At 52.3% G+C, this 16,698-nt stretch overlaps 1 protein-coding gene across 3 annotated transcripts; it reads right to left on the reverse strand.

Annotated features, from left to right (window-relative positions):
* Positions 1–920: 920 nt before the first annotated feature.
* On the reverse strand, positions 921–15,385 carry PAQR8 (progestin and adipoQ receptor family member 8). Of its 3 annotated transcripts, none has more exons than XM_042032876.1 (2): positions 15,294–15,385; positions 921–5,732 (listed from the first exon to the last, which is right to left on the reverse strand). In XM_042032876.1, the coding sequence occupies exon 2, from the start codon at positions 5,686–5,688 to the stop codon at positions 4,630–4,632; it is 1,059 nt and encodes a 352-aa protein (XP_041888810.1). In that variant the 5' UTR covers positions 5,689–5,732; positions 15,294–15,385; the 3' UTR covers positions 921–4,629. The 3 variants fall into 3 exon arrangements, with proteins under 3 accessions (XP_041888810.1, XP_041888809.1, XP_041888811.1); XM_042032875.1 differs by lacking the exon at positions 15,294–15,385 and adding an exon at positions 15,167–15,287; XM_042032877.1 differs by lacking the exon at positions 15,294–15,385 and adding an exon at positions 15,154–15,235.
* Positions 15,386–16,698: the final 1,313 nt, after the last annotated feature.

Consider the following 16,698-nt stretch of genomic DNA (forward strand, 5'->3'; position numbering starts at 1 on the left):
GTCCAACTGGAATCTGTTCGGGAATGTCAAAGACAACCAGAAGGGTTCCTATAGGGTGACAAAAGGGAGAGTAGGGAAAATGTTGTGGGCCCATTGCTCAGTAAGATGTGGGAGCTGGCTACAGAGAACATGGAAGAGCCTTCTTCCCCTCAGTCTTTACCAGCAAGACCAGCCTTCAGGAATCCCTGGTCCCTGAGACCAGGGGGAAGGGCTGGAGCAAGGAATATGCACCTTGGTGGAAGAGGATCTGGTCAGGGAATATTTAAGATTTTATAGGTGTATATGAATCCCTGAAGGGAGGGTGCAAATAGGACAGGGCAAGGCTCTGTGCCAGGTCCCAGTGCCAGGACCACAGGCCACGGGCACACACTGGAACATAGGAGGTTCCTCTGAACATCAGGAAACACGTTTTTACTGTAAGCGTGGCCATGCACTGGCCCAGTTGCCCAGAGAGGCAAAAGAGTCTTCATCCTCAGAGATAATCAAAATCCATCTCGACATGGACCTGAACAACCAGCTCTGGGGGGCCCTGCTTGAGCTGAGGGTTGGACCAAGTGGCCCCCAGAGATCTTTTCCAAACTCAACCCTTCTGTGATTGTGGATGATGAACTAAAATTTCTCTACTCAGTGTCAGGGCAGCCATTCTGCACTTCCCTTGTGGAAAGGGAATGAAATCCAATAGGTATCGTGAAACCTGGAAAGTACTTTGAGATGCACAGATAAAACCACACCCTATTGTTCATTATTGTAATTATTATCACTCTAATATATCCCCTCTGTAATTATTATCCCCTTTCCTTTCTAATGACTCGTAACCTTCTGTAGTTGTGCACTTGGAAATTTCACACCACACCACTTGTTTTGCTTTCACAGATCTTTTTTTTTCCACTAAAGTTTTTAAATAAAGATCAGTACAGTACAAAGCTTAAAATATTGTCAATGTTTTCAACAATACAAAGTCAGCAGATGGGAGTTGGGAAGGGGATGGTTAATAAGGAACACTCATACCCTTCCCTGTTTCCCAAAGGAAAAGAATACAAACTCTTTTGTACTTCTGTTTAGTAACAAACAGTGCTTAAAAATAATCTTGTCAGTAAAAGATGTAAATTGCAAGGCACATGAGGAACCTGTCCTTGCCTCCTTACACAAATTAGGCATAAATACAAATTGAAGGCACCTGTCTCCATCCTCCCCTCCTCCTCCATACACTGAGCAAATCCTGTCAGTGGCAACTGGCTGTTAAGAGCAACCAGGGACCAGCAGACAGAAAAGAGGTTGCCCGTGATCTTCAGATTCCTTCAGGATTAAGCCCAAAAAGGAATAGCACAAGGCACACTGGCATGAATTCTTAGGAGTTGTCATGGTTTGCAAGATCTGCAAGAATACTGCCTCAGCACCAGAGATTCCTGAGGGAGAGGACGGTGACCTTGATCCCTTTGGGATCTTAGGTGTGCTCAGCCTTTGGTGGTCAGCTCTTCACCAAGCCTGGCCACTGGTGCATCCTTCCCAGCCATGCCTCCTTAGGAACACCAGGATGGAGGAGACCTGCTCCAAGCAGTGAGCCCAAGGAGAAGGTCCTGGGGAGCTCTCAGGCGAACTGAGCATTTATCACAGCGGCACTTTGGCTCTTTCCAGATCCAGCCCTGGTCTCCTCTGGATCGCTGGCAAAGCTTCCACAGCCACTTCCCAGCTGAAGTCCAGCAGACTGCAGCATGTGTAGTCTGCCCAGGAAGGCAGCCAGGTGCATAAGGCACAAGGATGAAGTCTGGAGATGAAGGAAAGAAGGAAGCTGGTTGGAGGAAGAGGAGGAGGATGGAGACAGGAATGAAGGAAGCTCCAGTGTTGGTGAGCCCCTTGTGACACAAGGGCGCATCCTCACAGCAGCACAGATCAGTATGGGAGGTCCCCGCTCACTCCACCCATCATCATAACCAGGAGGTCAGCTCCAGGTGGGAGTGCAGGGCACGCGGAGACCGGAGCGGCTTCACCTGAGGGGAAACGTGGGAGTGCGCAAAAACACCTCCACTGTCACACCACTGCTCCAGAGAAATGTCACTTCTGCTCAGCCAGGGAGGAGAAGATATGATCCAAAGTACCTTGGAAGAGCCACGTGGGCTCCTCTCCCTGTCCCTGAACGAGATGGCATTACCGAACTCACCCTCCTTCGACAAGGACAGGGCATGTAATCTGTTTTCAAACCCTCAGAGAAGGGGACACCTGGGTGATCCCTTCCTTTGGTACCAGTATAACTCCAGGTAGCAGCAGAGCAGGTTTGCTATTATCAGCCATGCCCAATCCTTCTCCATTTTTTCCCAGAAATGAGCTCCGGACCAGCCTGATTTCCCTCTGTTTCTGCACAGGAACCCACTGATACCATCCAGCCAGTTCCACGCCCAGTGTCTTATTCTGCCTTGCCTACCCCAAAACCAAGGCAAATTAGGCTGTAAGAAAAAGCTGCTCCCACTGGAAGCCCTTCTTCAAACTGGGAGGAGACCCACAAACAAAGCCAGAGGCCATGGAAGGAGCAGTCCATCAGTGCAACTGAGTGAGTTGAGCAGCCAGCTGCCATGCAAGGAGGAACTGCTGCTGGCCTCCACTCCAGCCCTTCCCTGCAGGCAGCCACGTTGTCCAAGTGAGCTGGCTCAGAGTTAAAACCAGCCAAAAATTACTGACATTTTTTCAGTAGGATTGGTTTCCTGATGGTCCCTCTCCCAGCACTGGCTTGCTCCATGGGGAGATGAGCTTCTGTGCATGGGAAGGGGTTCAGTGAGGTGGAAGTGGGACCATCCCTGCTTGGCATCTCCCCTGAGGCAGATTTTCTGCTAGGTCAGCATGGCTGTACCATCAATAACACCCTAAGAAATGAAGTAATTAATTTCTAAGCTGGACTGGATGTAAACCAGGAGGCCAGGACTGATGAGAAAGGGTGGACTTGATGACCTCCTGAAGACTTTCCTATGATTTCTTCTCCTACACTCCAAACTTACTTCCCTCTCCCTTTGTATTTAATTTTCTATAGGGCCATGAGTTCCAAATTTACCCACAAAATACAGGACCAGTAAAGTACCTATTTACAGGTCTCTTTTCCACCACCTATTAACAAATCTGTTGTCTGGCCCACCTTGCTCCTCCAGCAGGACAGCACTGTTTCCTTTGGGTTAATCTTACCCCAGCTAGAAGGCTCTGGAGACATAAAATCCCAAGGTGAAGCCTTTCTGGATAACAAATCCCATGCACATGCATGGAACATGAACACACATGCACACCTCAAGAGCTAAAACACAGATGAAGTGCAGAAATCAGTGCTTGTCCTCACCAACCATATCCCCAACCCTACACTCTGCCTGCTCAGAACCAGCAATCACAATTCATTTGCCTGCCCTTGGGTTCACTGAGACAAATCCATGGCTGGGACAGATCCCATGGATTCCTTGGTTTCAGCAAGGATTTAAACCTCCTTGGTGGCTTCATATTCAATATTCCCCCCAGGCAAGCACAGAAGAGACTCCTCTAGTGTGGGACACAGTAACCCAGCCTTTGTTACCTTGGACAGGAGAGACTCATGGACATTAAGTGACCCTGATGACTATCTTTTCTACTCCACACAGGAATCACCAAGTCCCAAGCATAAACCCATCCTGAGGTTGTGCAGGACCCTTATGTTGTCACCCTGCTCCTGGCTTTTGCTGTTCCACCTTCATCTAATACTGATAAAAACATGCCAGAGTCACAACCCCACTGGTCGCAGAAAAGCAACCCTGCAGCTTCAAGGTCAGCTTTCCCACAAGGCTCACCAAGGACATGAAGCACCATTAAGAGGGGAATAAAGACTCCTTCACCTTCATACCCTTTTGGCCGCGAGCACAGTAGTGCTGTTGGAGGAGCAGAGCCTTTCCTGTATCAAACAGATCACATCCAGGTTATTCCACATTTCATGGACATTGCTAGAGGTTGGTCAGACTCCCTAGACAGATGACACAGACCCAGTTTGTCCCAGAGGACCCCAGGTCAAGCCTGGATCTCCAAAGATGTTTTCCCAAAGCCACCTAAGCGACCTGGCATTGACACACTTGGTAAGTGGAGCATACAGAGAACCTCTGGCTGGAACAAGAAAAGGATTCTGCCAGCCACTGTGCCACATATGCCCTCACACCTGAACCCTGGAAACACAGACTTCCCAAAACCTTCCTAGTGCCTTTGACAGGAACAGTTCTGCCACAGATATGGCAAAACCCAAAGAGGTCATCACATCCAGCTGTGGTACTCATGGTTTTGTGAGCCCTGGCACACCCTTCTACAGTCCCACTGCCTCCAGGCCGCCCTCCCTGACCTTCAGCAAGGTCTCACCCACAGCTCTACCAGGATGAACAAGGAACCTCTGCCTATTCCAGCATCCTTGGTTCAGTGACTTGTTCTGGCTTAAAACACTCCATGTCCCCCTCTTGGATGGCAAAAGGCAATCCCTGCTGTGAAAATGCATCCAGCATGACGTGTCCAGCCCTCCATCTGAGTCCAGGGTCCTGGTTAGTCACGGCGTGTTAGGCAAATAAGACAGTCATGTCTCTAGTATGTTATGCCTCCTCTTCTTGATTTTCTCTGGTGATGTCATGCCCGTCACATCCGTGACTTTCAGGAGTCCTTTTTAGCCAGGCTGGCCTTGATCCTGCGTCGCAGGATGTAAGCTGTGATGGCACTACAGGCCACCAAGCCAAAAAAAGAGATGCAGGAGAGATAAACGGTGAAAGGCCCGTGTCTCTTCAGGAAAATCTCCTGCCTGCTCTTGTAATCCAAAAGAATGGCCTCCAGCTGTGACAGGGTGCAGATGGCCAGGAAGGTGTGGAAGATCTGGTGGGCATGGCCAACGATATCGCAGGAGCCAGGGAAGTACTTTTCAGGGACAGGGCAGGAAAAGAAATAAGCACTGATAAGGAAAAACAGTATCTGGTACGTGTGGTACCAAGCAGCATCTTCCTCACAGCCCCCCAGGTGACACACGAACACCCGGTGAGCCACGGGGCTGATATCCAGGATGAAAGCCAGCCCTGCTGGGATCACCTGGCACATCTTCCTCATGATGGGATAAGGCCGTCGGTACCGGTATTTGGCGTAGCAGCAGCCGGCACAGGACAACCAGCCACAGAAAGCTGCTGCTGGCAGGAAGAAAAGCCAGAACTTGTCATACCAGGCTTGGTCAGAGCTGTAGTAGAAATGAGCCAGGGCACTGCCATACTGGTAGATGCTGACTCCAACATAGTCCACGAAGTAGAAGGTGTAGTGGTACAGCTCTGACTTGGACTGCAGCAGGTGGGCCAAGAGGCTGCAGGTCAGGTAGGTGACAGAGGAGAGGACAAAGATGAGCAACGGCAAGGACCACGCGTCCACAGGCAACTGCTCAGCCTCCACAAACGTTTTGAACCTCAGCAGCACGGCCAGAGCTGCCAGGAGATGAGTCCACACGTTGACCACCTCGTTGTGCTTCTGGAAGAGGCTGAGGAAGTAGTAACGCCAGTCCTGGCCGGTGGGCCGGTAGCCGCTGTGGATGTAGGGCTCCCGGAAGAGCTGCGGCACCTCGCACTCCTTCACCGTGCAGGGCATCTTGGGGAAGCCGTCCTCCAGCAGCCGGGGCAGCCGGCTGAGGTGCTGCCCACTGAGGGACAGCGTGCTGAGCCGCTCCAGGATGGCTGTCATCCTGCTGCCTTCAGCCCCACACCACAGAACGTCGTCTTCCTGCCCTGTGGGGACGGGAGAAAGAGGAAATGTTAATGGTGGTGCACTGCGGAGAAGAGCATGCTGCCATTCCCAGTGGGATAAACCATGGCACTAGCGAGATACTGGCCCTTAGAGCACCTTCCAGTGCCTGAAGAGGCTCCAAGAGAGCTGGAGAGGGACTTGGGACAAGGGCCTGGAAGGACAGGACAAGGGGAAATGGCTTCCCACTGCCAGAGCGCAGGGATGGATGGGATATTGGGAAGGAATTGTTCCCTGTGAGGGTGGCAAGGCCCTGGCACAGGTTGCCCAGAGAAGCTGGGGCTGCCCCATCACCAGAACTATTCAGGCTGGACAGAGCTTGGAGCAACCTGGGATAGCAGAAGGTGTCCCTGCTCAGGGGACTGCAGGGGGTTGGCATAAGATGATCTTTAAGGTCCCTTTCAGTCTGAACCATTCCATGATTCTATGAATATTGTCTAGTTTAGAGGTACCAGATCTCCTGGGGAGTTAGGGAAGGGTCTGAGGGAGTACCAGATTCCCAGGGGTATCTGTTCCCTGACCTAAATTCAGCACAGAGGAGGATGGCAGAGCCCTGTCCCTGCAGCTCAGCCTGCATCAGATGGGCACAGCAATGTCACAAGCCTGCCCTTCCTCCCCACTTCCTCAGGCACTCAGCTTGGAGTGTGCTCAGTAGCCACAAGCTGCCAACAAGGGAGTGCAGGAAGCAGTTCGTTGGCAAGAAAGCATCTGATGATTTATGAAGGTGATTTTTCACCCCTTAACCCGTAACAAAATGCTCAGGGACAACTGGGATGTAAATTACTCATCTAAGGGATAACCTGCCTGTGTGCACATGAGTTAGGAGGTTCCCAACCAAATCATGGAGGTTGCAAAGAAAGTCAAGCTTCCCTGTCACACAACTTGTCCATGGGTTACTGTAGTGAGTACGGCAGAGGGAGAAGCGGAGAAATCCACAGTCCCAAACCTACAGCCCTCATGCCTCCACAAGTAAGAAGCATCAGGACTGAGAGGGAATGAAGAAATGAGAGGCTTTGCATCCAAGCTGCCTGCAGTTCGGGTACAGCATCAGAGCTTTGGGAGCATCCATGGAACCAATGTTGAGGGACTGCCAGAGATGTCCCTGGCTGCTCAGAGCAGCCAAACCCAGTGCTGGGCACTCCTCTGCCTGCTCTGCTCCTTGGTAACCTCCAGACTTGCTAAGCTCTGGCTGGCAAGATTCAGATTCAGGGCACAGCAGGATCCTAATGTGTGGAGAACAACTCCTGGCATTAAATTAATTCCCAATACCCCCTGTTTCCCAACAACCTAGATACTTCTCTTCCCTGCTGGTGTTTGTGTCACACAAAATAGAAAAGAATTCATCACACATGCCCGTATTTGAACGGAACTGAAATTGGTGCTGGTGGGGCCCCACCAGACTGTGCAGGGCTGTGGCTACTCCTGTGAAACCGACACACACAGGTTTGCAGGAGCAGAATTTGTCTCCTAAGCTTATACACACACAACTGGAGCTGCAGGGGATGGAGGTGGCAGGAAAAAAGTAAACACAAGTAATTATTTTGCCTGAGTGTGGAAAACAGTGAATTTTTCTCCTGTTACATGAGATCCCAGCTGTGTCCAGAGGTGAGACAGAAATAGTTTGTGTGGGCACCTGGTCTAGTGCCTGCCTGTGGCAGGGGGTTGGAACTAGAGGAGCTTTAAAATCCCTTCCAACCCAAACCATTCTGCGATTCTGTGATGGGAGACCCCTGCTAGGCCGACGATACAGAGGACAGAAAAGTGTTAAACACCATGAGAGAGTTTCAGAAAGCAGAAAGCAGTCTGAAAGCAGTCCCAGGGTGAGACAGCACACAGAGCAAAGTCAGAGCAGTCTCTCAAACAGGTAGCAAGTCTCACTTCCTGTAGGAACCCAAAGCATCTGATAAGAGACAAAATATTTTCATGTTGCCTCCATATTCTAGCAGAGGGGAGCTGTCATCATTAAGCTTCATTTTCCAGAAAAGTCTTTCTGCCCTACACTGCCTAGGCTTTTCTCCCTTAGCATCTCTCAAGGCTGGGTTTTTTTCCCCATTTGCCACAGTGTAATTTGTCTGCTGCATTCAATAGAGCTGCCTTAGCCACAGAAGGCAGAATGGTCCCTGGAAATGCTGTTTTAGTTTCACAGATGTATAATGCTGAAGAGAGCACACTTGCTGGGGAGTTAATGTTGTGCACACTCATAAAGACTTTGCTTCTCTCCTAAGGGTCTGCAGGGTCCTAATCTGTGATGGGACACGCAGTTCATTCAGCAGCTTGTGTATCCCCGTGGTGTTACGTGCCAAAATTTAGGGAGGCAAGGCAAATTTTGACTTTGGGGCACTCCTATGAGGGCACGGTGTGAACAGAAGGCAACACTCACTCTGCCCTGCTCCAGTGTACAGCCAGACTATTCTGGCCCCTTGTAGCTAATGGAGTTCATTCACAAATCATGGAATTGTGGAGTGGTTTGGGATGGAAGGGATGTTGAAGGTCATCTCATTCTGTCTCTGCCATGGGCAGGGACATCTTCCACTATCCCAGGTTGCTCCAAGCCCAGTCCAACCTGGCCAGAACACTTCCAGGGATGGAGCAGCCACAGCTTCTCTGGGAACCTGTGCCAGGGCCTCACCAACCTACAGGAAAGAATTTTTTCCTTCCCATGGCAGAGGGGTTGGAAAAAAATGATCTTTCCAACCCAGATCATTCTGGGATTTTATGATTCGATGACGATGGTGGTGAGGCAGAAGAAAAAAGGACATGATTAAGTTCCTTAAATCTTGGAGAACACAGACTAGTGCCAGAGTGAACCCCAGGACTTCGGGAACTGAAATCCAGCTCCAAGAGGGCACAGACCTGCAGAGAGCAGAGTCAGTGCTCATCTCCTGCTGAAAACCGCCCGTAAAGAGCAAAGGCAACACATGGGAAGGTGGCAATTGACCCTGGGAATAGGAATGCATGGGAATGCAGTCCATGGCCTGCCTGCTTTGCATGCTGACAAGGGTGTGAGAGAGACAGGCAGCTTTTGTCCCAGGCACAGCCTGGCTCCGGCTTGCACCACTTGTGCTCATGCCAGGATTTTGCCACTGCCTCTCATCCCCAGAGCTCAGTGCATGCAGCGAGCATCGCCTCGGAGAGCCTGGGCACTGCACACCTCCCTGACAGCACAGATGATTCCAGGCAGGTTTTCAGAGCTGGAAAATGCCAGTTTTAAACAGGCTGTGAGGGGCAGAGATTTTTAAAATAATAGTCTGAAATCACAAGAAACACATCTGATACTGGGCTGAACAGCACTAAATCAGGAACCTGGTAGCCTGCTTATTTCAAACCTTGTGATATGAGCGAGCGAGAACAAGTTGGCAGTTTCCAGCGATCATGTGATGGGACAAAGTGACGAGCAATTAAGGTTAGAAGAGAGAAAGAGGCAAAAAAAAAAAACCACCAACAACAACAAGAAACCACCAACCCAGAAACCCAAGGTCAGCACTGGCTGTTTCACAGAGCCCCTATTCTTTTCCCTTCACGGGGGCGTAGGAGCCAGCTGAAAGCCACATTCATCGGCGGGGTGTCTCGTTGAGATTCCGTCCTCACCCCCATCTCCGGGGGATTCAGTTATTTTGGCTGCTGCCAATTAACAGCAACCAAGTATCGTTTGTTCAGGGAGGGAGCTGCAAGGCGAGAAGGAGGGCGTGGATGATGGCCAGGCTGGATCATTACATCCACAATAAAAACTCCCGGCACAGGAGGAGAACGATCCTGTTCCAATTTTTCTCTCCCTTTTGAAGAGGGTAATTGGAAACCCAAGCTTCTTCCCAGCTCTTTTGCTTTTTGGTCACAGTCTGATGGAAGGGTTTGAATGAGAAAATTTCCTACAGAGTACGGTTGATTTTCCCACCGCTCCAGCCCCCGGAGTTCACTGTCTGGGATTGAGGCTACACTAATGTGATAGATTTGCTTGCAGACTGGTATTCAGGCATCAGAGGTTTACACAGGCTTGCAAAAAGGCAGTAGTTCCTGGTAAACAAAGAAGGGAGGACCGGGGATACTCAGCTTTGGGAAGTCTTTAATAAATGCATTGCATTTAAACAGAAAAAAAAAAAAAAGAAGTGGTTGTGGACAGCATGAAAATAACAGCAGTGGCCAACAGACTGGTTTGGAGAGCTGCAGGTGATTAATTCCTGAATTCCTCTCTTCTGGCAGTTGAGCAAAAGTCCCCGGGGGGACTCCATGTCCTTCTGAAGCTTGGGGTTTTATTGTGACCCCTTCCTACATGGGGTTAACTTTGGTGTCAGAGCTCCCACAGCACCAGGATGGCAGGGAGCAGTTCGGCTCTGGGAGAGGCTGCACCGGGGCTGCACCCAGCTCAGATGCACTGGCTAAGCCCCATCCCAAATCCTGTTGTCTGAAGGCTGGTCCTCCCTAAGCACAAACATCTCCTGTAATTAAATTGTGAAGAGTTGGAGAAAACTTTCCAAGATCATCCAGGGAGCACAGTGCCAGCTCCTGCATCCCATTCTGCCCGGTGTTTTGGAAAGGCCCCTCCAGAGATGAGAAAATAAGAGACCATGGACTGGGTCAAGCAGCAGTTCCTGTGCAGTCTTGGTATTACCTGCTTCCTTCTCCTGCCACACATTTAGGTGCCAACATTCCTCCAGACTGCAGCAGGAACACCCAGAGCTCAGATCCCTTCTGCAGGGAGCTGCTGGGATTTACATGGGATTTACAACAGGCACAGGGCGCCCAGAGAAACTGTGGCTGCTCCTGGATCCCTGGAAGTGTCCAAGGCCAGGCTGGACAGGGCTTGGAGCAACCTAGGATAGGGGAAGTTATCCCTGCCCATGGCAGGAAGGTGGAACTGGATGAGCTTTAATGTCTCCCCACCCCAACCATTCTATGATTCCATGATTTGATGGTTTGAGCCAGGGACCAGCCCTTCCAGGGCAGGCAGCAGGGTATGAAGGACTGATCTGCACTCCAGCATCAAAGAAGTGGAAATCCCCACCACCAGAGAGGGGCCAGGTACTTGGGGCTTCTGTAAACTGGGCTTACACTTCCCTGTCTATGAAATGGGGAGATCAGTCCTTATCTGCCTGATGGAAACGAGATACTGTGCTCCTAATGCACTGGGCAGTGCTGGGACTACTCAACAGTGCATTGCACAGAAGGTTTTATTTCCCTCAAGGCACTTAGGTGCCCTGTTAAATCTACATCAGCCCAATTCCCATCACTCCTCCAACAGGGACCTGCACAGGCTGGGATGCTCTGGCAGGTAAAAGGTGATGTCATGTGATTTACTGAAGGCCATGACATAAAACAACCCGATCTGCTAAGAAAAAAGGTCAAAATAACCTTGTGGAAAATTTCAAATAAAAGAAGATGGCTCAAATTCTCCCTTTCTCTACACACACATGCAGCGTGCAACCCAAGCAGGGTTTGTCCAAGCTTGTATCCCTCAGGAAACGAACGTCCTGTGATGCTGGGAGACGAGCCATGAAAGCCGGCGGGAGGTGGCAGGATCCCCCACGGAAGCCATGGCAGTGTCAGCTCCCCTGCAATTCCTGGCCTGGAAGTGAGCTGGGCCAGCAGCCAGCTCAGCCGTGCTGAGCAGCAAGTGCCTCTTGACATGGGCTCAGCATTGCCCGAGTTTTGGGATGGGGCCAGGGGATGAGAGCAGCGGAGCCAGCGCAGGGAACGCTGTGCTCAGACGGCACAGAGCAAAACAAAGCTGCTGGCAAACGCCACGTCCCTGCAGCAAAACATCCCAACAAGGGGGGCACCCCCGAGGCCCTGCGGTGTTTGGGGGAGCAAAGCAGGGGAATGGAACCCCAAATTTAGGAAACCAAAGGTTGGATGAGGCTGGTGGATTTTTTGTGAGAGTCCAAGCATCACGTGCAGGGGGGGTTGATTTTCACAACATCAGGTGCTCAGAGATCAGCTGGGCTGGCTTGGCCATTCCTGTGCTGCTGCACTCCTCAAATGGGTGGCCACACACAAACTGTCAGCTAGGAACAACTCCTGGACTGTGCTATCTCCCAAACCATGTTAGGGAACGGCACATTTCTGGTTTGCCGTGATAGTACAGCTGCAGTTTCCTCATGCCTAACCCGGGTTAGAGCTTGGTGATGCTGCTGATAACACAGCCAATAATTCCTTAAAAAAAAAAAAAAGAAACCCACCTGCAGCACCAGTTAATATTCACTAATTCTACTCACAGACCTTGGCTGAGAATTCCCTCCTCTGCAAATCCACTCCCCCTGTATCAAAAATTGCTCAAGGGCGAGGTAATATTCCCCAGCTTTTCTTCCTGATCTCACTAATCCTCTGCTGTTTGTGCTTTCCTGATCTGCTCACCACTTTTCCCACACACAACCAACACAACACCTGATGCTTTGGGGCTGGATTTCAGGTGGCTCTGAAATCCCTGGATGAGTACACCAGGAATCAAACCAGACCAGGACACAGTCCCAAACTATGACCATCAGGCTGCTGAAGTGTCAACGCACTCCTGGGCATGGTTTTGGTCCTGCCACCCCCATCAGTCCCTGCCTGCTGTATTCAGCCATGCAGGGATCACTGATGGATTGGGACTGACCATTTCCAGAAACTGGAGTAGTGCCAACGAAGTGCCTGGGGGTTTTCCTCCTGCACTGACTGACAAAGGAGCCTGGATTTGTCACAGCAGCATCCCACTTTCACCTCCTAAATTTCCTTCAGCACTAATCTTCCTTCAGTGCAGGTCTGCTGGAACTGGGAACTCCTGCTAGCACAGGGAGACCTCGACAAGCCAGCAAATCCCTCCCTGCTCAGATCCATCTGCTGATGGGACAACCCTGGAACCATCTGCCTGCAGGCAGAGCGACCAAACCAAACTGGCCATGTGCTGTTTGGGGGCTCAAATCGCCCCGAGAACCTTCTCAGCTTTGCTGTCATCCACAAAAACCTCTTGCACAAAAACATTATTATTCTTTTTTTAAGGTTGAGGATTTTAGAGCTTTGGTCACTCAAAAAAAATGTACATAAATCATGCAGAGCCCTGCAGCTGCCGTGGGCAGAGAGGAGGCTGCCAGGGACAGACTGCAGCCCTGTGCCAACTTCGTGGAGCCACGAGCTCTCCCCTCCCCTGCACTAAAAGTCTTCGTCCCCATCCAGGACCTCATCCTATTTAGCCCTATGGCCTCTCCCAGCCAGGTTCCAGGTTTGCAGTGACGGAAGTGATGCCTTTCCTGGGGCTACAAAGCCCCAGGTAAGAGCCAGATGGCAGACTTCTCCCCCAAAAGGCATGCTGGCCGTGCTGCATCCACATGCTTACAACCCTACTCAATCCCAAGGATTTGGTGGGGCTTGGAGGGTGGGAAGGAGGTGGGAGCAAGCTTCCCCTTAATATCTGGAAGTGTTCAAGGTCACGTTGGATAGGGCTTGGAGCAACCTGATCTACTGGAAGGTGTCCCTGCCCACGGCAGGGGGTTGAAACTGGATGATCTTTAATGCCCCTTCCAACCCAAACCATTCCATGACTCTGTGAAGGATGGAGCTCATAAGGTATGGCCACATCTGTACAGCTGCAGCCTCCAGCAACCTCCCTGGGTATTTCTTCTTCTGGAATTTATTAATGAATGTTTATGCAATTAAAGAGCCACTGGTCTGACCCCAGGAGCAAGAGTTACCCCGTAAACTAGCAGATAAAAAATTAAGCTGGTGCCTGACTCAAGATGTGCAAGTAGCTGCAAGCTCACGCACGTGACCCAGCGGTGGCACCTCCCTTGTTCCCTGCCTCGCTGGCATGGCCATCCCTCCCCGCCATTGCTCCCTGCACCCACAGGGACACAGCCCTCTGCTCGGCCACAGGCTGCAGCTTCAGCGTAAACAAATACAAGCAATTAATGCCCAGGAAACAGAAAATCCTGCAGGGTGCAGGGCTGTTAACCCACACCTTCCCCGGCTGCGTGGGAGGAAACGTGCAACTGTGTGGTTTGGCCTGATGAGCCTCGTGTGGGTTTCTAGGAATTGTTTGCAGCACATGTCACCACGGCACCCCAAGGCAGGAGCAAAGTCTGTTGCTAGAATTCAGAATTCATGGCTGGCTGTCCCCTCCCTGCCCTGGCAGAGGGCAAAACCAGACTTCAGACCTGCTGGATTCATCCTTTTTCATGACCTTTTCACGACTTTGCTCTTTTTCAACGACTGCTGCCAGGGCAGCATCACATTCCTCCTCATCCTAATCCCCAGTGAGCAATCCTAGAATCCTAAAATGTTTTGGGTTGGAAAGGACCTTAACGCTCATCTTGTTCCAACCCCTCTGCCATGGGCAGGGACACCTTCCACTGGCTGGTTGCTCCAATCCCCACACCACCCAAAAATCCCCCAGCTAGTGATACCTGAATCATTTCCCAGCTCTGAACCCACGATCCCACAGCATCCCAGCATCCCACAACAAGTGTACCTCTCCATCCCAGTAAAAACTGGTGTGCTCCAGTCAAAGCCACCTCAGCACAGCTCCTGGGATGCTCCATACCTAACCCTGCTCATGCCAGAGAGGAATTGGTTTGACACCAAACAAACAACTGTTAAAATGTTCACTCAAACTTATATATCTATGTATTTGTGCTGAAGAAAACCAGAACACTTAAAGACGGTCCACAATATTTCCCTCCCCCCACTCCCCCTCCCCCCCCAAAAAATGAGATGCTTGTGGTGTTTTCAGCCAGGAAAAAATCCGGATGGGATACAGGGGGAACATGACCCCGAAGTGTCCTGGAGAAGATCAGCAGGGAACAACCCTTCGGTGACCCTTTGGAGACACGCCCCAGCTCCTGTCTGCGCAAGGAGCAGGCGGCAGCTCCAAGGCAAACACCGGGAGCTGGTTCTTCTCCCAGCTCACGGCTGAGCTATGCATCTCCTTCCCGTGGCCTCCAGAGCTCCCCGGGTGTCAAAGTCATTCAAGGAAAATCCGCCCACAGCCACTTCAAACAAACACAGAGGAAAACCACTGCCCACCTCTCTCCTTCAGGAAGCCCTTGAGATACCGGTAACGGGGGAATTTAAGGCAAAATCCATGTTTCCCTGCACATCCCTCCCCTCCTCAAGCTCTTCCCCAGCACCCACCTGACCACTGGACCAACCCGGCTTGATGAACCACAGTTGTGCGCGGCGCAGAGGGAAAGATCCCGCACCCCCCGGCACCCCGGGAGTGTCTGCAAGCACTAGGCACCGCACACCGACCACCCCCGGCATCCCGCTGCCCCCGCGGGGAAGGATGCTCCCGGCGCGGCGGGGATGCAGGAGCGGCGGTACCCGCGCGGGGCCGCCGGAGCGCACCGGGAGCTCGCTGGGGACCCTCGGCGGGGTGCCCCGGGGGGAGAGAAGGGGACCGCGGGGAGGGGATCGCCCGCACTCACCGTCTGCACTCACCCTTCGCGCTCACCGCCCGCAGCGTCCGCTCTCGGTGCCCGCATTCACCTCCCGCACTCAGTGCCTGCTCTCCATCTCCCGCACTCAGTGGCGGCACTCACCTCCCGCACTCAGTGGCCGCTGTCCCCTCCGGCACTCACCGCTCTCAGTGTCCGCTCTGCCGTCCGCTCTGCCGTCCGCTCCGCCGTCCGCCCTGCCGTCCGCCCTCTCCTCCCCTCTCCCGCTGCCGCCGCCGAGTCCCGGGGCCGCCGCCTCCGGGAGCCCCCGCGGCCGCCCCGCGCATGCGCGCCCCGCCCCGCCCCGGGCTGGCCCCGCGGACCGAGCCCAGCCCAGCCCAGCCCGGGCCGGGCCGGACAAAGCGCGGCTCAAACCCACGGCACCACGCAGATCACCCCAGTTCTGGGTGCAGAGGGGAGCCTAGTGACACATCGGAAAGGGAAGTAAAGTCACGGAATCACAGAATCGTTTAGGTTGGGAGAGATTACCCAAGGTCATCGAGTCCAACCTGTGACCGGTCCCCACCTTGTCACCCAGCCCGGAGCACTGAGTGTCACGTCCAGTTGTTCCGTGGAGACCTCCAGGGATGGAGACTCCACCACCTCCCTGGGCAGCCCCTTCCAATGCCTGAGCACCCTTTCCATGAAGAAATTCCTCCTGATGTTCAACCTGAACTTCCCTTGTCCATAGATTGAAGTTCTGTCCTCTCATCCTGTCCCTGTTCGTGGGAGCAGAGCCCGACCCCGACGTGGCTGCCCCCGCCTGTCAGGGAGTTGTGCAGAGCCAGAAGGTCCCCCCTGAGCCTCCTTTTCTCCAGGCTGAGCCCCTTTCCCAGCTCCCTCAGCCGGTCCTCATAGGATTTACAAGTCACTGCAAGGTGGCTGGGGATGGAAAGGGAACTCCGGAGGTGACCTGGTTCAGCCCCCTGCTAAAGCAGGGCCACCCAGAGCCAGTTGCCCAGGACTGTGTCCAGATGGGTTCTGAAGATCTCCAAGGATGAAAATCACTCTCAAAGATGGAGATTCTACATTTAAAGTAAAATACACAGGACCAGGGGCCATGGGCACCCACTGAAGCACAGGAGGTTGCTCTGAACACCAGGAAACACTTTTTTACTGTGAGGGTGGCCGAGAACTGGCACAGGCTGCCCAGAGAGAGATGTCTCCATCCTTTGAGACATTTAAAATCCATCTGGACATGGACCCGGGTAACCTCCTCTGTGTGGCCCTATATGAGCAAGAGGGCTCAGACCAGATGACTTCCATGGAGTGGGGGATCCCCCTGATTTTTGTGCTGTGGACATGCAAGTGTGGAGGAGCAGATGATTTTCCACAAGATTTCCAGGCTAAAGGCAGTATGGCCTCGAGCCCGCTGCCGGAAACAAAATCTCTGGGCTCCAGAAAACAGGCATTTGCACCCAAATGGCCTTTCAGGAGTGGACTCTGGGCCCCTGAGCTATGCCTGGGAAATGTCTGGGAGAGGCTGATGCATCCTGGACGGAGCTGTGCCAAAGCCACAGTGGTGGGTTCAGCTGTAGAGTCACCATGA

This window comes from Corvus kubaryi, unplaced genomic scaffold, assembly GCF_017639235.1.
Source record: "Corvus kubaryi isolate FWS band 111438036 unplaced genomic scaffold, C.kubaryi_AGA036_p1.0 37354, whole genome shotgun sequence".
Taxonomy (NCBI): Eukaryota; Metazoa; Chordata; class Aves; order Passeriformes; family Corvidae; genus Corvus; species Corvus kubaryi.